We start from the raw sequence: 21,357 nt of genomic DNA on the forward strand, positions 1-21,357 counted from the left end.
GGTGGTGTACTTTCTTGATTTTTTGTATTTCTGGTATCTTTTCTTTGATGTTTATTCATTGTGGCAGGGGGTGTCACAGTCTACAGGTTTGACACTATTGACTGACTAAGATGTTGCTGTGGTTGCCAATTTGGTATGGCTACCTCAGTGACTCCCTGTTCCGTGCGCTTTGGCCCGGGCTGCTGGGATGCGCCGAGGCACCACAAAGCGTGTGGTCTCTGCAGAGCTTCCCCTTTCCCTGCAGGATGTCTCCCTGCTCTCTGCGCGTTAGGCCAGGCTTGGGATGGAGCCGGGTGGCGGCGCTGAAGCCTACCTGCTGCTGGATCGAGCAGCGGCTGCCCCCCCCACAGGGTGTGTGGACTCTACGGGCTTCTCTCTCCCTTGCTGGATGACTCTGTGCTCCGTACACATTGGGCCGGGCTGCTGGATTGCGCGGCAGCAGCGTGGACCATGTGGAGTTCCTGCCTCCCCTGCCGGGTCTCCCCACTCTCTGTGCACTGGGCTGGGCTGGGAATGCAGCCGGGTGGCCGCGGTGAAGCCTACCTGTTGGATCACGCAGTGGCTGCCTGGCAGGGCATGTGTACTCCTCGGAGCTTCTGCCTCTCCCGCTGGACGTCTCCCTGTCTCGGCCGCAGGTTGATTTGCTTCCAGCTCCAGGGATGGGCAGGTGGGGGCGGGGGGTCAGAAGCCGCGGTCACCGCTGCAGCCCGGGGTGACACACGCTGGCTCAGGTCTCCATGTTTCCACGTCTGCGGCTGCGACGTGGGCTGCAGCGCACCGGCATGTTGCGTGCGCGGGTTGGGGAAGATTCCCGGTTTTCGGCAGGGTAAAGATACCCTTTCGAAGCCGTTCCTTTGTGCTGATTCTGCTACAGCTGCATCTGGCATGGGCCTCAGGCTGCTTCTACTCGTGGCGGAAAAGAGGCAGGCAGCTCTCCTCTTCCGCCATCTTGACCAAGCCTCCAAGACTGCAAGGAGCTGGAGGGCCTCTAACAGCAGCTCTTCCCCGCAAAGCTTTTCAAAAAATTAAAATTATAAATGTGATTTGCACAATATTCCTGTTGGACAGCACTGTTCTAGAGTGTCAGTTCTGCTAGGTAAGAAGACATGCATAGAAAGAGGCTTGTAGAAATACATCAGATTGTCACCTATAGGGGAATGGGTTTTGTTTACTTGTGTTCCATCTTTCTTCATCTTTCAAATTTCATGTAAATTATTTTTAGACATTAAAAGCTTTTATGCTTCCAGTTTCAGAAGGTTAAGACAATTTGATCTTTCACTTTCATATTTTCATACTCTAGAAAACTTTAGCTTTCCCAATGGCTGTAAATACTTTAATGAGGTCATCAAAGGAGATTAATTCATCCTAAACAACCTCTTTCAAGCATGGTTTCTGTCACCACCTGAAACGTGTTCATCATCAGATTTTTATGCTGTATCATTATCTTTAAGGTGCTGAAAATAGTTCTGATACAGAAAGTGCTCCTTCTCCTTCACCAGTTGAAGCTGTCAAGCCCGGTGAAGACATCACTGAAAATGCTCCTTCTCGAGGAAATACTGAACCTCTGGCTGAGCTCGAGTCTGCCACTGAAACAGCCCCCAGTGCATCTCCCTCCTCAGCAGTTCCAAATACAAAACCAGCTGAAAATGAAAGTGTGGAGACCCAGGCACATGACAGCGTCAGCTTGGAGACAGCAGAGCCAATGGACATAGATCACCAGGAGTGCAGTTCCGGAGGGGCTTCTGTTCTTGATCCCCAAGCCACTACCAAAGCAGACTCTGTGGATGTTGAAGTGAGGCTGCCAGAAAACAGCGCTTCCAAAGTTGAAGATGATACCAAAGAGGGAGACTTGGAGAGAGCCAGCGAGAAGACAGAGCCTAGAGATGATGATTTGGTAGTGGCTCAGCAGATAGATGTTCAGAGGCCTGAGCCCCAGTCAGACAATGACTCCAGTGCCACATGCAGTGCTGATGAAGATGTGGACGGAGAGCCAGAGAGGCAGAGGTGAGACTCGTTCCTCAAGTATTATCCCATTCTCACTCTGCTGAGTACTGACTGAATCACAGGATGGCACTGGCTGCAGAGATGACTCCTAAATAACTAGACAGGTTACAGGTAGTCTATGATTTTACTATTAGGCCATGATGCTGTTCGTCTGTTTAAATAACTAAGGACAATTATGTGATCTATTTTTTTTTTTAATGAACAGATTATATATTTCTTCTACATCTGTCTTGTTGCATGTGTTCTATATGATAGCAAAAAACAGATTTCAACTAACAAAGTCATGAATAAAACCACAGATGACTATTGTGCCTGAGTATGGCAGCAGTGGGATGTGGTTATGAAGGTGGAGGTGAGAGGCATCGGCTCCAGCTGTGCTTTTCTCTAAAACTATATGGCCTCCAAGCAAGGCCTGCCTGTCCCTGTGTACTAAATGTAAGAAAATGCCAAGAGGAGAAACATGTTAATTGTTCTGAAAATATTTTAGAAAGCCTAATTTAAATATAAGTTAATGGTAATTATAATGACCACTTTTTTATATCAGTTAAAATTTAGATTTTTTATATTTGTAATTTAAAATATCAGGTATAATACAAATTAATGTACAAGTACTTTCAGTCATTAAAGGTAAATTAATACAAAAGTGCATTGTATCTTTATGGCTTTTGTAAAAATTATAGTAAAACAGTATATACTTTATAGGAATAGACACTACTTTATATTTAATTTCCTGGTATTTCCTTACCCTTGAAAGGAATGGAATCACCTGGAATCATAGTAGAATGTTGGATTGGTGTAAATTCTAGAAGAGAATTAGACTAAAATATTATTTAATCAGAAACCCAATCAAACCCTGCATTTCTTTTTAATAAGAAAGAGACAAGTAAGCCACTACACAACAGACAGCCAGATTCCATTCAAAGTTCAGCTTTCATAGTGTGTCCTGGTGTCACTGTAGTTTCAGTTCATATCTAGAATATCTTATATCTTATATTCTCTAGAATGAGATTTGATACTAGAATAATAATATTGAGCATTACAGTGATAACTTCTTAAAAGAGATTTTCATATAGTAGATGCTAGAATTTTTATCAGTAAGAATTGACATAAAATAGGGGTTCTGCTTAACCATTTGGTTTACCAGAAAATTCAGCTGTCTAGATCACTCTTTTCTCTTCATCTGACAGCATCTAGATTTTATTTTAATGGTTCCAGTCTCTCTCTTTTTTTTTTTATTTTGTGACCGGCTGCACCGCGCTCAGCCAGTGAGCGCTCCGGCCAGTGAGCGCTCCGGCCAGTGAGCGCACCGGCCAGCCCTATATAGGATCCGAACCCGCGGCGGAAGTGCCGCCGCTCTCCCAGCGCTGCACTCTCCCGAGTGCGCCACTGGGCCAGCCCTAATGGTCCCAGTCTTTAACTGGAGTAAACATAAGTGGATTCAAGCTGTGTAGTCCTTTTTTAAGCATTCTTTAAGTTGAAATCTCTCATCTGAAATAAGGATTATATTTGTTTTGCACTGTTGGTTTTGTTAACTATACTTATACTTGAAGGAAAAATTAGGATGGCAGTAATCTTAAAAGATGGGCATCCAACAAAGAGATGAACATGATAATAGTCTTGAAATTTAGAATTCCTTTTAAAACTATGGTTGTTTCTGAATGACAGCCTAAAAGTCTATATTGCTTCCAAACTATCAAAATAACACTTTCAATTTTCTACATCTTTAATATTATCTTAGTTCTTTATGTACTATGTAGATTGTTTTCTTTTATACATTCTAATTTTCTTACCAGTTTATACATTTAAAAATGTTCATCGTCACCCAATGAATGTGACAACATTGGGCAGTAATGACCAAGCCCACAAGGCATAACACTCCGTATGTAATTACCCCAAGTTCGTATATTGAGTGTCCTGTCCTTGCATGTAGGTATTGAAATGAGTGAAGCAGGTGGAGTATAAGATGGCAGGACTGTGGTGAGCAGAGGATCACCTGCTGTGTGAGCTGCTCCACGCCAAGCACATTGTTGCTATGTGGCAGTGTCAGGTCTTTCCATTTTTCATAAGAAGCCAGTGGTCTGGAATTATGGGTGAAATTCTCTATTTTAAAGTGGTGGTGGCTTATGCAGATGTTTTAAAAAATACTCTGTGATTTGAGTAAAACATCCTGTAATGGGTAACTGGTTTTTAGTGGTAAACAAGGACCTAACATTTTTTAATGGTCTTTGTTCAGACTGTTTTGTTGGTTCAATGTAGATGATTAAATTCAGAAAAATTTCAACTTGTAAGTCAATATTAGGTTTCTTTATCTGGAAGATTAGCATCATGGATTCCTTTTTTCAAATATAACATCTAATATGATGTATATGTGTGTCCATATGTGCCTGTGTATGTACATATTAACTTAGAAGAAATTACGGTGATTATATGTTTGAAGTCTTAAAAAAAAGTATTTTCTCTTTTTTTTACTGCCAATTGCAGAATGTTTCCTATGGAATCAAAGCCTTCATTACTAAACCCCACTGGATCTATACTAGTCTCATCCCCAATTAAACCAAATCCATTGGACCTACCACAACTTCAGCATCGAGCTGCTGTTATCCCACCAATGGTAAGTTTTCAATGTGCGTAAGAGAAGTAAAATTGAAAACAAAGACGTTTATAAACATATTTATTCTCTTCTTTAAGGGTCTTGATTTTTTAAAAAATTGTGGTAAAAAACACATGACACGCAATTAATCATCTTAACCAATTTTAAATGTACAGTTCAATAGTGTTAAGTATATTCACATTGTTGGGAAACAGATCCCCAGAACTAAATCTGGAACTCTAAACCAATTAGGCAACAACTCCCCTTTTCCCCCTCCTAGCCACTGGTAACCAGCATTCTACTTTATCTTTCTATGAATTTGACTACTTTAGATACCAATGAACCATTGATACCATAACACTTATGATACCAAATGTGTGGTTTTCTTCCTCACACAAACCCAATTCTCTAATTTATTGGCATCAACTGGGTATCCTATAATTCAATTCAATTATAGCACTAACTACCCTGAGATTAATGTCAGACACCACAGGTGTAAGGTCTCAGTCCCACAAGATTCCCATAATTTCAGATGCCAGTTGTGCAAGTATTAGGTCCCCAGTTACCCAAGTTTACCCACACTTCTGTCTGATTAGGTTACAAATCCGGGGTTGCCTCAACCCTCCCTGTCAGGTTCGGTAATTTGCTAGAATGGCTCACAGAACTTAGGAAAGTGCTTTATCTAATATTACTGGTTTATTATGAAGGATACAGCTCAGAGGCAGCCAGATGGAGGAAATACATAGGGCAAGGTATGTGGGGAGGGATGCAGAGCTTCCGCACACTTTCTGGATGTTTCACCCTCCCAGCACCTTCACGTGTGACCAATCTGGAAGCTCTCCATACCCTGTCATTTAGGTGTTTTTATGGAGGTTTCATTACATAGGCATGATTGATTAAGTCCTTGGTCATTGGTGATGAGTGTGTAACTTCTAGCCCTCTAATTGTTTCTTGGTCTTTTAGTCATCCAGTCTCCATTCTGAGGCTGTCTAGTGCCCCCAGCCACCAATCAAGTGATTAATGTACAAAAGGCAGTTTTATCACTTTGGAGACTGCAAGGATTTTAGGAGCTGTGTGCCAGGAACCAGGACAGAAGCCAAATATTTAATTTTTGTTATATCACAGTACATCATATGAATGGAATCAAACAATATTTGTCCTTTTGTGACCAGCTTATTTCACTTAACATAATGTCCTCAGGGCTCATCCATGTTGTAGCGTGTGTCAGGATTTCCATCCTTTTAAAGGCCGAGTTTCATTTTGTGTGTGTGTGTGTGTGCGTGCGTGTGTGTGTAGACATATACACATACACACGTTTAACCATGTATCTATCAATGGACATTTGGATTGCTTCCACCTCTGGCCTATTGTGAATAGTGCTGCTATGATTAGTACTTGATTTTAGTACCTTGTTTTTTCTTATCCTACATAACCAAAGTTTATATCCTTAAGTGCCTTGCTTTTTCAAATGGATCCCTTCTTTTGATGATTGATTGAAATTGTCATTTCCAATTAAAAAAAAGAAATATAATGCTCTACTCATAACTGTGAGTCCTATTTTCTTTGTAACCATAGCAACAAGAAGCTATAAAACAGTAAAATAAATATATAACTATGTTTTGAATATTTAGAATGAAATATAGAGATTATGACTAACTTTACTATACAGTTCCATGTCTAGTTTATTTATATTTTAACCATAATAATCTCTACAAATTCCAAATCATTTCATTTAAATTTTACCTTCCTAATCTGAACAAATTTGACTCACTTTTGATACTGAATTTCAATCTTGGGTATTGTGCTTTTCCTGCATTATGTAAATAAGTAAATAATAAAACTCTTGCTTTATTTCAGATTTTTATTTATTTAAATACTTAGTGATTCATTTAAAGTTTTGCTTTATTAAAATATTTGTTTCCTTTCTTACATGATAATTGGTAAAAGTTAAGCGTGTGCTATGACAGACTCACAAAAAATCATTAAATATTTGTTCATTCTTATTTAAATCGACGCTTACTGAGTACCTAGTTTAAGACAGCATTCTTAAGGCTGTAGGAAATATATATTACAATCTCTGACATCAAAAAACATAGAGACTGGTCTAGACAATAAAGCATAGAGAATTAAAAATTAATTAAAATGTGATGCTCTTTCGGGTTAAAAAAATAATATGGTTGTTTCAGATGGGAGGGAGCTTCTTCCTAATTAAAAACTTAAAGAAGATTCCACATAGGAAATAATGTTTTGGTTGAACCAAAACAGTTCATTTTGGTTTCACAGCAAAAGGAGGGAAAGCCATGTTTATGTGGAAGGCAAAGCACAAATGTGAGTGAGAAACTCATCTGTGTGGTTTGGGATCAGTGAAAAATCCTACTTATGGTAGGAAACTGTGGAAATCTTTAGATAACAGGTCCTAAAAAGATCACATCTCTAGGGCTTCTTAGGACTGCTTGTTATTTATTTAGTATTGAACAAAACTGCTTGGCTTCTTTCCTACACGAAGTGGTAGAGACAGAAAAATAAACAAGAAAACAAACGGAATTGCAAAATTGTGCAGATGTGCACTGTGAAAGAAATGAATGACTGCCATGAGAAGGAAACTGGAGGGGGGGTGCTGATATGTTACTGGATGGCTAGAGGTGGCCTGTTTGAAGGAGGGGCAGTCCATTTCTGTCCTGAAGATGACTGCCTGGTTTCTGGTTCTAAAGCAGCTGAGGAGAGCAGTGAAGGAAAGAAGCATCAAGTTTAGAAAATGAACGGTTCCCTTTTGAATATGCATTCCGAACTGTTTTGAGATATCCAAGTGCACTTGTTAGGTAGGTGGTTTTATAAATGAGTGTGGAACTTGGAGAAAATTCTTAGAATTAGAAAATATGAGTCATTAACATATGGATGACATTTAAATCCACAGCAATGGTTGTGATTGCCTGGTGAGAGACAGAGACTTAGGGACCCGGGCCAAGCCATAGGGACTTGGCCATCATAAGTTAGAATCACACAGATGTATTTTAATTTCTAATTTTGATTTCTCTTATTGTAACTTTTGTGATTTATAGTGTTTTCAGTTCTGAAAGTAATTGTCTAGCATTTTAAGCATTATTCTTAAAGATTGTTTTGATTAAAAAAGGGTAAAATCAATTCAACCATTAATATGACAGAAGTAAGCATTACTTGTAATAGATGGTAACTATTATTACATTGGTCACTGGCATATTTAGATTTTTTTTTCTTCTTGTAGGTTTCCTGCACGCCATGTAATATACCAATTGGAACCCCAGTGAGCGGCTATGCTCTCTACCAGCGACACATTAAAGCAATGCATGAGTCCGCACTCCTGGAGGAACAGCGGCAGAGGCAGGAACAGATAGAGGTGGAATGTAGAAGCTCTACAAGTCCATGTGGCACTTCCAAGAGCCCAAACAGAGAGTGGGAAGGTAGGTAGATGAAGCTGTCACGACAAAGAAATTTGCTGAAGGGACACAAAGGTAAACCCATAAGTAGTGTCCGCTGTGCTTAAAGTTATAAAAAAGCATAGCAATTGATTTATTACATTTGTCCCTAACAAATACAATTCCTTAAATTGACCTCAGTTAAACTATTAAGAAATGTTCATATTATTGACTACTAAAGAATCGCAAACATTTTTAATAAAATTTTAGTTAATGTGAATTTTCTGATACTCATATTTATTGTGGAAGATTTTATAAAAGCCATGCTTTATGCTCCATCAGAATTTTCAGAGTAAGTGAGAATTGTTGTCCTGTCCTTGAAGCAGATCACCTATAACAGTGTAGTATTCTAATCCTCTGATATGATGGGAGACAACTTTGTGTAGTAGATAGTACCAGTTAGACCCTGGCTTAACAGTTACCGTGGCATTTGTGAGCTGTGGCCTTAGGCAAGTCACTTAACCTTTCATAGCCTTAGTTTTCTCATCTATAAAGTGAAAATAATACAGTCAGCCCTCCATATGCATGGGTTCTGCACCTGTTGTAGATTCAACAGACTGCAGATTGAAACTATTCAGAAAAAAATCATGCCTGTATTAAATATGTACAGACTTTTTTTTCTTGTTATTTCCTAAACAATATAGTATAACAACCATTTAATAGTATTTACATTGTATTAGGTATTATAGGTAATCTAGAGATAAAGTATACAGGAGGACGTGTGTAGATTACATGCAAATACTGCACCATTTTATGTCGTGCAAATTTTGGTATCCAAGGGAGGTCCAAACCCCCACAGATGCCAGGGGATGACTATATATATCTACTTTGCTATGGTTGTAAAGAAAGAATGAGCATTTAGTATCATTATATAACACATGGCTCAGCATTATTTTATGTATAAATAGTATAATAGATACTGTGGAGATACCTCTTAACACTGTTAAGTCACTGTTAGTATTCCAAGTGATAGATTTGAGTTGGTATATGTTGTTTAGTTGGTGTGTGATCCACTTTTACTTTTTTAAAAAGAAGAAAAAGGGGGTGATTTCTAAATTTTAGTAAACTCTTCCAACATGGTTAGAAGAATTGGCACATGTCTTCTGGTTGACAGTGAATTTATGGACTATTTATATGCTGTAAATATGTTTAGATTATAATAATACTAAAATCGTTTGTGAATGATTCAGAAGACTCTTTGTAGTACTTTATATAGATATGTAAGAGCTATTAGTTTTAGAATACTGTGCATTTCTAGGGCTTTTTAATATAAAATGGTAACTGTGGTAGTTAAGTGATTCCATTAATATGACAGAAGTAAGCATTACTTGTAATAGATGGTAATTATTATTACATTGCTGATTCCTTGCCCATGCCCAAATCACATCAATAGTGAGTTATTAATTATATAACACACAGAACCTCTTATGTTAGAGTTTTACGTATAAACTTGTTAGTGTTTTATTTTATTTTATTCATTATTTTTTTTGCGACTGGTAAGGGGATCGTAAGTAACCCTTGGCTTGGTTTCGCCCGCACCGCGCTCAGCCAGTGAGCGTACCGGCCATCCCTATATAGGATCCGAACCCACAGCCTCGGTGCAGTGCTAAAATACGAACTACAGTGATAATGCCCACAGAGGCATATTATAGCTACTAGCTGAATATTTCTTGAATGGAGGTAGAAGCATTGATAACTCTTAGGCTTTTACTATATTGCATCTAGAGATTCCTTAATCCCTAGTACTGTAATTGATGTAACATGTACTCAATAATTGCATGTTGAAGGAATGAATTAAATGAATGACATAATGGGGATAACCTTTATCACGTTACATTATAGGGTATTAATGGGCTTATAAGAGGTGTTTGTTTTTTGAACATTTCAATTATGAGGAAATCTGTGGAGAATGATAAATTATAGAATAATTTAAAAGTCTGTTGATCTATTCCTTACATAAAAGATTTAGGATAGATTTTGTGAGGAAGAATTAAAACTTAGAACAAAATGACATTCAAATGGTATCATTTGTTGAACTCATGCGAAAGCATAACATTATTCAGTTAGTCATATCTTGGTTATTCTAATATGGATATCATATACTTATTTTGCCACCTCAATGTCTTCTTGGTCTGCTTTATAGAATGACTTGTATTTGGGAGCATAAGTGAACCAGGCTAGAGCCCCAAATTTTGAAACTTCAAAGTGAATTGCATTTCTCTGTGGTCAGTCACATTAATCCATGTGGTTTAGACCTCAGTGATATCCTAATTTTTTAATCTTAATGCAGTGATTTTTAAACCAAACTATAATTATACTTTTTTTTTTTTTTTGGTTACTGTTACTCACCACTATACAAATGAGGATATACTTTCGGTTAATATGACATAAAGAATTTTACAGTTTGGTTCAAGGTGACTCTTTACAAAGTCGGACAGTTGGTCACATTTCATCCAAAGGTTAAGTTCTGTTTTAGTCCGTCTACCCTACTGTATTCATCCAGTAATTTCTTTAACACGTGCCTATACTCTCTTGAGTTTATAGCTGTCCTGTAGTTCAAGGTATAGGATAACTTTCACGATAACATTTAAATGTTTACAGTTAAGTTGCTTGTGTGTAGCAACTTAACTACACACAAATGAATGTTTGCCACAAAGGTTTTAATTGCAGCCTCAGAGAACAGTTTATAGAATGTTAAAAATTGCAAGAATGTGGATTTATGTATAAAATATCACCTGAAGAAGGACCAATGTTTTTTAGATTTCCTTTCATGGTCTCATTTACACAGTAACAGACAAGTACCTCTTTGTCCCCTATTTAGTTTTATTCATCTTCTCTTAATGTGAATGATAGAAGTGATTATTATAAATTTGCCCCATTTAAGTTTCTTAAAGCTTTTCCCACCTGTAGAAAAACTTGAAAAAAACCTTAGGGAAGAATTTGTTCTTCAGTAACATTTACACCTTACTTTACTAATAACTATGAAGCCTTTTCCCACAGTGAAGGAACTCAAAACGTATGCATGTAGATGTAGAGTTAGAATTAAACTTTTTTTTTTTTTGTCTTTTTTTTTTCGTGTCCGGCAACGGATCGCAACCCTCAGTGTTGCGCCCATACCGGACCGGGACCAGCAACGGGATCGCAATCCTCGGTGTTGCGCCCGCACCTCGCTCAGCCAGTGAGCGGGAACCGGTCTGTATGTGGGATCCGAACCCTCAGCGGGAGCCCCGCCGTGCTCCCAAGCGGCGCACTGTAGCAGTGCACCACCGGGCCGGCCCTAGAATTAAACTTCTAATGCAAGTTTAACAAAATCTATCCAATCAAAATAAGAGTTAATGCTTCTGTGTAACTAAATCTAGTTTGTTGTATATTTATTTTGTTGTCTGTCTGTTTTGGTTTTCCAGCCACAGGTGCATGGAGATTTAAAATAGCTATGTTTAGAACCATGTAAATTTTCATTTTTTTTAAAACACTACTATGACCAGTGTATCTTTCTGCATAATTATAAACTTACTAGAAATGATAAAACAATCAAGCATTGCATTTGTAATACAATATCATGTTAATTCTCTAGGAAGGAAGAAGTGTTTGGTTTTTTTGTGTGTGAAGATGGTTTGTTTCTTAAATCTGTGTACTCACTAGTAGGACACTTAATGATCTAATTTACTATATGTCAAAGAAGGAAAGAGTTCCATCATCTTGATTGATACTTCCAGAGGCATCTGAAATTCAGCACCCTGTCATTCAGTGAGACACTGTTGCACTGTGGTTTAGAGTTCAGGGTCTAGAATACTCTGCTTTTTAAAAATCTCTGGAAGTGTGACCTTGGTTGGGCAATAGGTATGCTTGTTAGCCTCAGTTTTCTTATCTGTAAAATGTTGTTAATAATCTCATTGGTTATGAGAGCTAAATGAGATAGATAATGCACATGCTCAGTACATGAATATTAGTTGATTTTACTATAATTGTTTCTTATTGTAAAAAAATATTTTAGTAAACAAAATAACTTTTTTATGCCTTGTGACAGTGAATCCATATTTGAAACCAATTACAAACCTTAACACTTAATAGTGAAATGCTAGAGACCTTCCCTTTGGGTAGGAACTACCAGGATGCCCATTATTACTTAACATAATGTAATAAAGGAAAAAGAGATTTAAATATTTGAAGGGAGAAGACTAATTATTATTTACAGAATAAGATTATCCACCTAGAAGCAGCTGAAAAATTAGTAGAACTAAAAGGGAAGTTCATCAAGTTTCTCAGAAAAAAAAAATTGTTACACAGAAATCTATATTGTTCCTATGTATCAGCAGTAATCAGTTTTGTATATATAAACCCATATAGATACAAGAGATGGTTTTCCTAGCAACAGAATGTAAAATACCTAGGAATAATTTTTAGCAAGGAATGCACAGACTTATGTGACAAAAACTAGGTTATAAAAACTCAGAAAACTCATTATTATAAAATGTCAAGTCTCCTGTATTTTATAAATTTAATGCAGGTCCACTGAAAATTCCAGTGATACTTTGTTTTGGGAGGAAATACTGAAAATGATTTTAAGTTTAGGTTTACCTGTAAGGATAAATGGGAAGACTAAATAATGAAAAGAATAATAAAATGAATGGGAATTTGTTCTGCCAGACACTAAAATGTCAAATCTCAAATCTAAGTAGTTAGGGTTACAGATGATTTTTACTTTGTGTTTCAAGTTAAAAAAGGAAAAATGTGAAATCAAGGTGTCAGCCGGGCTAACAAAAAAAAAGAAAAAATATTATATATATATATATATATATATATACACACACACACACACACACACACATATACACACACACACATTTAAAGTCTTAGCATGGCTGCATTTCTGGCATGCTCTTTAAATGTTTAAACTTTTTGTTAATTCTTTATTTGGAGATTACTTACATGTTAAGTAGTTTTCATTAGTATTACTGCAATTATAGTTTTATAAGCTCGTGTAGGATTTTTTTAATAAGCTTGATCTGCATCTTTTGAAAGGCTTCTTCCATTTCTTAATTAAATTTCTCTGAATATTAAGAAGTGAGCTTCAACAGGCTAATTATAAGAGTTAAAATCCTAGGAGAGCTGACCTCTAGTTGAGGCCAGACTTGATACACAGAATAGCTTTTGTTTGCCTGTTGTGATTTTATTGCATGTGATTCTCCTCAAAAGGAAAGAGAAGTTCTGTGTCCTTTAAAAGGAAAAAATGTAATTGAGTTTTTGAGGATTTTATTAGGTCATAGTGATGCTGCCATACATACAGGATTTAGATTTACAGAATTTCTTAACCTCTCTGTGGGTGGATTTTCCCCCCAGGAATTTTAGACCTTCATATTAGTATATAGATGGATCTGCCCCTGGATGGTGTGGGCTTGGTGCTTTCACACTTACTATTTTAATTTGGGGTTCTTCCCTTATTTTGATAACTTTAACCTTCATAGGAAAATCAGTCATCTATATGCCTTATGCTGAGGTCAAACGTGCTCTAGAACAGGAAGCACAGATGCACAGTACCGCAGCAAGGTCAGCCTCACCGTGTAGGCTCTCTCCAAGAGAAGTCAGTAAAGCCGCTCCACAGCCTGATATGAGTGCAGCCCGCTATAGTGTCCCGCCAGGTAAATATTGCTCCTCTGTGCAGTGGCTGCTGGCCATCTACCCATAGATGTTCCACGTGGGTGGTTTAATCTTGTGAATGACCTGCTCTTCCAGGACATGTCCTTGCTGTTTCAAAGTGACATTCTTGTTTCTCTGCATTCCATCATTAGTTGCATTCAGTTGAGGTCACTGGGCCACTGGGAAATTTGTGTTCACACATTTATACTGTAACATTGACTGGATTTTCTTTCTTTTTTTTTTTTCCTTTTTGTCTTTTTTCGTGACCGGCAACGGATCGCAACCCTCAGTGTCGCGCCCGTACCGGACCGGGACCGGCAACAGGATCGCAACCCTTAAAGTTGCGCCTGCACCTCGCTCAGCCAGTGAGCAGCTGGTCTGTATGTGGGATCCGAACCCACGGCAGGAGCGCCGCCGCGCTCCCAAGCGGCGCACTGAAGCAGTGCGCCACCGGGCCGGCCCTGGATTTTCTTTTAAGAGTACACATACTTTGTAAAAATCTTAGAGGATTTTTTTTTCCCCAGAAGTTGATGTGGTCTGAATCAGTAAATGTTGCTCAAATTATGCAAGATGCAGAGGGGACATATAAATGGTTTTCAATCATGTCTGCATATCCTACGAAGTATTGATATCAGCTATTCATAAGAAGCACCCTTTTTCTCACCTCCAGAGGTTTAAAGAGTGATGGAGTGAGAGAAAAAATTACTGAAGATTGATGTTTGCCTGTACTGCTGTAATAAGCATAAATAGTTTGAAATGAGCATCAACTTGAAAGCTCTGGTTTGAAAGGGAATTGAATGTTTCAACCTCATACATATCATTTGTGACTTTAATATGTATACAGAGTTAAGTGAAAGAGAAATTTAAAATAGAAATGTTCATCTCTGGCTTCATCTTACATTTATAATCTGATTTTTGCTTTATAACTTTAGGAGTGGCTGAAATAGGTGGCATATTGCAAACTAGGAAACTTTTAAATCTTTTTTTTTTTTCCTTTTGAAAGTCCTCCAACCTGCTCCACATCAAGTGATAACTAATCTTCCTGATGGGGTTCGGCTTCCAACAACTCGACCAACCAGGCCACCTCCTCCTCTCATCCCATCATCCAAAACCACAGTGGCTTCAGAAAAACCATCTTTTATAATGGGAGGCTCCATCTCACAGGTAAAATGGTTTCTCTTTACAGAAGATTTCCAGTTGAATATTGCTTTGGTAAAACTTTTCCCTCCTTCTCATACTGATTTGTCAGAATACTAATAAGTAATAATCTGGCCAAAAATGTAACTTCCAGAGACAATGACCAGAAAATGCAGCAGTCATTGTACTCCATACCACACACAGAAACTTTGAGTGGACTGTGTACCCAGATTGAGTTTTCATGGCATATCACTTGGTTTAACTTACCAAAGGCACATATTTGCCCTGAAGTTTAGTGTGAATTAAAATGGAATATTTTCAAATATGAAGTAGAATATTTGTTGACCAGCTATTATAAAGGCTCTAAATATTAAGTTGTAGATGGTTGGTGTTACAGGAAAGACCAGTTTAGTTTATTCTGACTGTGGTTACAAAGCTCTTTCTTCTGTATAGGCATACATTGGATAATTGCAGGTTTGGTTCTAGACCATAGCAATGAGATGAAAATTGCAATAAAGCAAGTAACATGAGTTTTTTGGATCCCCAGAACTCAGAAAACATAGAAGTTATATTTACACTATACTATAGTCTATTAAGTGTGCAATAGCATTATATCTTAAAAAACAATGTACGTACCTTAACTAAAAACTACTTTATTGCTAAAAATTACTAACAATCATCTGAGCCTTTAGTGAGTTGTAGTATTTTTGCTGGTAGAGGAGTGTATTACCTCAGTGTTGATGGCTGCCGACTGATCAGGGTGGTCGTTGCTGAAAGCTGGAGTGGCTGTGGCAATTTTTAAAAATAAGACAGGAGTGAAGTTTGCCAGATCGGTTGACTCTTCCTTTCATAAAAGATTTCTCTGTATCATGCAATGCTGTTCGATAGCACTTTACCCACAGTAGAACTTTTGTGAATTGGAGTCAGTCCTCTCAAACCCTGCTGCCACTTTATCAGCTAAGTTTATATAACATTCTAAATCCTTTGTTGTCATTTCAACAATGTTCACAGCATCTTCACCAGGAATAGATTCCATCTTAAGAAACCACTTTGTTTGCTCATCTATAAGAAACAGCTCCTCGGCTTCTAATTCTAGTTCTTTGCTTTTTCCACCACATCTGCAGTTACTTCCTCCACTGAAGTCTTGAACCCCTCAAAGACATCCATGAAGGTTGGAATCAACTTCTTCCAAACTGCTGTTAATGTTGATATTTTGACCTCTTTCCCATGAATCACGAATGTTCTTAATGGCATCTAGAATGGTGTATCCTGTCCAGGAGTGTATTAGTCCGTTTTGTGTTGCTGTAATAGAATACCTGAGACTGGGTAATTTATAAGGAAAAGAGGTTTATTTGGCTCACGATTCTGAGACAGCTGCATCTGGCGCAGGCCTTAGGCTGCTTCTACTCATGGTGGAAAATGGCAGCCAGCGGCTGTACAAGCAGATCACATGGCGAGAGGAAGCAAGAAAGAGAGAGGGGAGGTACCCGGGTATTATAAAACAACCAGCTCTTGTGGAAGTTAATAAAGTGAGAACTCACTCATTAATCCCCCCACCTAGGAAGAGCATTAATCCATTCATGAGGGATCCACCCCATGTCTCAAACTGCCACACTGGGGATCAAATTTTCATATGAGTTCTGGGAGGACAGTACATCCAAACTCCATCAAGGAGGTTTTCAATTTACTTTGCCCAGATTCATCAGAGGAATCACTGTCTATGGCAGCTGTAGCCTTCTGAAATGTATTTCTTAAATAGTAAGAGTTGGAAGTTGAAATTACTCCTTGATTCATGGGCTGCAAAATGGATGTTAAATATTACTCCACTGAATGAACATACCAGTTTGTTTACCCATTCTCCTGTTGATGAAAACCTGAGATATTTCTAGTTTTTGGCTGCTATGATTAAAGCTGCCATGAACATTCTTTTGTACTAGGTTCTTTGTAGACATATGTTTCCATTTCTTGCATAATTACCTGGAAGTGGAATTGCTGGGTATATGTACGTTTTACTTAATAATTTTCCAAAGAGGTGCTACAGTTTTATATTGACACCAGCAACATATGAGACTTCTGATTGTTGTGTTAGCAGGTATGAAAACAACATTAATCTCCTTGTACATCTCCATCAGAGCTCTTGGGTGACTAGGTGCACTGTCAGTGAGCAGTAATATTTTGAAAGGAATCTTTTTCTGAGCAGTAGGTCTCAACAGCGTTGTTGAATACTTAATATATTCAGTAAACCATGCTGTAATAAACAGATGTGCTGTCATCCAGGCTTTGTTGTTCCATTTATAGAGCACAGGTGGAGTAGATTTAGCATCATTCTTGAGGACCATAGGATTTTCAGAATTTGTAAATGAGTATTGGCTTCAGCTTAAAGTCACCAGCTGCATTAGCGCCTAACAAGAGAATCAGCCTGTCCTTTGAAGCCAGGCACTGATTTCTCCTCTTTAGCTCTACATTCTTCCACTATAAGGCTGTTTCATCTGCACTGAAAATCTGTTGTTCAGGGTAGCCACTTTCATCAGTGATCTTAGCCATATCTTCTGGATCACTTGCTGCAGCTTCTACATCAACACTTGCTGCTTTACCTTGCAACTTGTATGTTTTGGATCTGGCCTCCTTCCTTAAACGTCATGAACCAACCTCTACTAGCTGCAAACTTTTCTTCTGCAGCTTTCTCACCTCTTAGCTGTATTTTGAAAAGAGTCAGGGCGTTGCTCTGGATTAGGTTTTCACCTAAGGAAATGTTGTGGCTGGTTCGATCTTCTATCCAGACCACTAACTAAAACTTTGTCTTGATACATCAACATAAGGCTGTTTTCACTTTCTCATCATTTGTGTTCATTGGAGTAGCACTTTTAATTTCCTTCAAGAACTTTTCCTTTGTAGTCACAGCTTGGCTAACTGTTTAGCTTTCAGCATATCTCAGCTTTTAACATGCCTTCTTTACTACACTTAATCATTCCTAACTTTTGATTTAAAGTGAGAGACGTAACTTTTCCTTTTTTTTATTGGTTATGAATATTCATGAGATACAAAGCTGATTGTCACCCTTTGTGCCCAAGATGTGAAGGCCAGATCCATACTGGCAGCATGTACCTTACCACAAATTGTGTTTGTATCCCATGTCCCCCCCCCTATCACCCCCCACCTTCCTCCCCCTTCCCCCCCCCACTCCACTTCGTATCCCTAGGTCTGCTCTCTCCCTCTGCAAGTCCAATGCACCACTGTGGACTTCTTTCCTTCCTTCTTTCTTTCTTAGCTCCAACTTATGAGTGAGTACGTAAGTGTGGTATTTATCCCTCTGTGCTTTGCTTATTTCACTCAATGTAAGTTTCTCATCTTCTTTTCACTTGAATGGGTAGAGAGACCATTGGGTAGGATTATTAACTGACCTAGTTTCAATTTCATTGTGTGTCAAGAAATAGGGAGGCCCGAGGAGAGGGGGAGAGATGGAGAACCAGCCAGTTGGTAGAACAGTCAGAACACACACAACATTTATCAGTCAAATTTTCTATCTTACGTGGGTGTGGTTTGTGGTATCCCCAGACGTCATAATCACTGATCACAGATCACCATAACAGATATAGTAATAATAAAGTTTGAAATATTGTGGGAATTACCAAAATGTGACACAGAGAGACACAGAGTGAGCACATGCTGTTGGAAAAATGTCGATAGACTTGCTTCACTCAGGGTTGCCAGAAGCTTTCAATTTGTAAAAAAGATGCAGTATCTACAAAGCGCAAGAAAACAAGGTATGCCTGTACATTACTTTCTTTAAAAAATTAAGATATGTCTGATCTTAACAGTTGGGAAAGTTTCAACTAATGTTTACAACAAGTGACCACACCCTATCATGTTATTAAATATTGTGTCACTTCAGAAAGTTGTCTCATGCTCCTTCCGAGGCAGTCTCTCCTCCCACTGCTTGAGGCAACCACTGCTGTTCTTTCTGTTGTCGTAGACCAGTCTGCCTCCCTGGAACTTCGTATGAATGGAATGGGGCAGTGTGCACTCTTTTGTGTCTGCCTTCTTTAAGTCAGCATGATGGTTTTAGGGACTCACCCAGGTGTTTGTGTAATCAGCAGGTTTTCCCTTTTAATCATTAAATATTACTCCACTGAATGAACATACCAGTTTGTTTACCCATTCTCCTGTTGATGAAAACCTGAGATATTTCTAGTTTTTGGCTGCTATGATTAAAGCTGCCATGAACATTCTTTTGTACTAGGTTCTTTGTAGACATATGTTTCCATTTCTTGCATAATTACCTGGAAGTGGAATTGCTGGGTATATGTACGTTTTACTTAATAATTTTCTAGAGAGGTGCTACAGTTTTATATTGACACCAGCAACATATGAGACTTCTGATTGCTGTGTTTGTCAGTCTTTTAAATTCTAGTCATACTTAGTAGGTGTGTAATAATATTTCATTGTGGTTGTATTTTGCATTTCCCTGACAATAAATGATGTTGAGCACTTTTGTGTGTACTTATTGGACATTTGTACATCGGACTCTGTGAAGTGACTATTTAAGTCGGATTATCCATTTTTATTGGGTCTTTTTGGTTATTGGGTTGTAGAATTATGTTATATATTATGATTGAAAGTTCTGTATTAGATAAATGTATTACAAGTATATTCTTTATTTGTGGCTTCTCGGTTTATAACTGGTGTGTTTTGATGAGCAAAAATTTTAAATTTTCATGTACTCTATAAATTTTTTTCTCCTATGATTGGTTCTATTTTGCTAAAAAATCTTTGCCAGCTCCAAGGTTGTGAGATATTCTCCTATGTTTTCTTCTGAAAGCTTTATAGTTTTGGCTTTTATATCCCGGCCTATGGTTAGTGTCAAGTAGACTTTTGTGTACAGTATGAGGTCAGGATCGGCATTCATTTTTCCATTTGGCATTCCATTTCCAGTAACATCAGTTGAAAAGTCTTTTCTTTCTCCCATTTGATTGCTTTAGTGTCTTTGTTAAAAATTATTTGATTGTATATGCTGGGTCTATTTCTGGACTCTCTGTGCTGTTCCATTGATCTACTTGTCCATCCTTTGTCAGTACCACAGTCTTGATTAGTCTTATAGTGTAAGTCCTCCAGTGTTTTTGTTTTTCAAGATTATTTCGGCTATTCTATGTCTTTTGCATTTCCATGAAAATTATATAATCAGTTTGACAATTCCTTTTTTGAAAAGTCTGCTGGGATTTTGTTTGAGATTGCATTAAATCTATATATCAATTTGGGGTTAGGAACAGACATCTTAACAATATTGAATCATCTAATCCATTATATAACTTTTCATTTATGTAGGTCTTTTTCTTAATGAGTTAATACAGTTTATTTATTTATTTTAAAAATTGAAGCATAATTGATTTTATGTTTTTTGGGGGAGGGGTACAACATTGACTACCATCACCCGTCTACAACATGTGTTGTTATCTAGATCTTTAATTTCTCTGAGCAGTGCTTTGTAGTTTTCACTTTAGAGGTTTTGTAACTATTTTATTAGGTTCATATTTGTTTATTTGATTTTTTAATGCATTGTATGTTTTTATGAATGATACTGTTTTTGAAAATTTCATTTCAAAATTTTATCAGTTCTTGCTAGTATATAGAAATACAATTGATTTTTATATCTTGACTTTGTCTCCTGTGACATGCATTTAGTGCTTTGTTATAGGTTTTTTTGTTGTTATGTTGCTTTGTTTTGGTAGATTTCTTATGGTTGTCTATGTATGCATGTCTTCTGCAAATAAAGACAATTTTACTTCTTCCTTTGTAATCTTTTCCCCTTTTCTTTTTCTTGTTTTATTGCACTGGCTAAGTGAGAACCTTCAGTGCAGTATTGAATAGAAATGGTAAACATGTACATGCATTTCTTGTTGCTAATCTTAAGAGGAAGGCTTTCAGTATTTCACTGTTAGGTATAATGTTAACTATAGGCTTTTCATAGATTGAAGATGTATCCTTCCATTTTTAGTTTGCTGGGAGTTTTTCTCCTCTAATTCTTGTACTTTTCAAGTCCAGAATTTCAATTTTGTTCTCTTTCTTGATTTCTTTCTCTTTATTTGATATTCTCTATTTGGTGAGACATCATTTTCATACTTACCTTTAATCTTAGATGTAATTCTCTTTAATTCTTTAACATATTTATAATAGCTGATTTAAAATATTTGTCTAGTAAGTCTAAAGTTCAGGGACAGTTTCTATTTACTGCTTTATTTCATATGTATAGCTTATACTTTCCTGTTCATTTTATATAATAAAGCTTGGTCATTTTATATAATATAACTTGGTCATTTTATATAATATAACATGGCAACTCTGGAAATCAGATCCTCCTGCCCCCCAGGAATTATTGTTGTTTCTGTTTATTTTTGCTGTTGCTTATTTGCTCAGTGACCCTTCTGAATTAATTCTGTAAAAACCGTCTTGTCATGTGTGGCCACTGAAGTCTCTGCTAGGTTAGCTTAGTGGTCTGTTAATGATTGGACAGAGATTTTCTTAAATGCCTAAAATCAGTAA

At 37.5% G+C, this 21,357-nt stretch overlaps 1 protein-coding gene across 5 annotated transcripts in view; it reads left to right on the forward strand.

Moving 5' to 3' along the window:
* Positions 1-21,357, forward strand: part of NCOR1 (nuclear receptor corepressor 1) — a 143,760-nt gene that overhangs the window by 87,022 nt on the left and 35,381 nt on the right. For 3 of the 5 annotated variants that reach the window (XM_008570809.1, XM_008570808.1, XM_008570812.1), the window contains exons 19-22: positions 1,452-2,004; positions 4,486-4,615; positions 7,836-8,031; positions 14,687-14,847. In XM_008570809.1, the coding sequence (XP_008569031.1) occupies positions 1,452-2,004; positions 4,486-4,615; positions 7,836-8,031; positions 14,687-14,847 (1,040 nt within the window). Of the gene's footprint in view, positions 1-1,451; positions 2,005-4,485; positions 4,616-7,835; positions 8,032-13,511; positions 13,686-14,686; positions 14,848-21,357 lie in introns of all 5 variants that reach the window. The other 2 variants (XM_008570807.1, XM_008570810.1) reach the window with 2 other exon arrangements.

Source organism: Galeopterus variegatus, unplaced genomic scaffold (genome assembly GCF_000696425.1).
Source record: "Galeopterus variegatus unplaced genomic scaffold, G_variegatus-3.0.2 Scaffold632, whole genome shotgun sequence".
Classification (NCBI taxonomy): domain Eukaryota; kingdom Metazoa; phylum Chordata; class Mammalia; order Dermoptera; family Cynocephalidae; genus Galeopterus; species Galeopterus variegatus.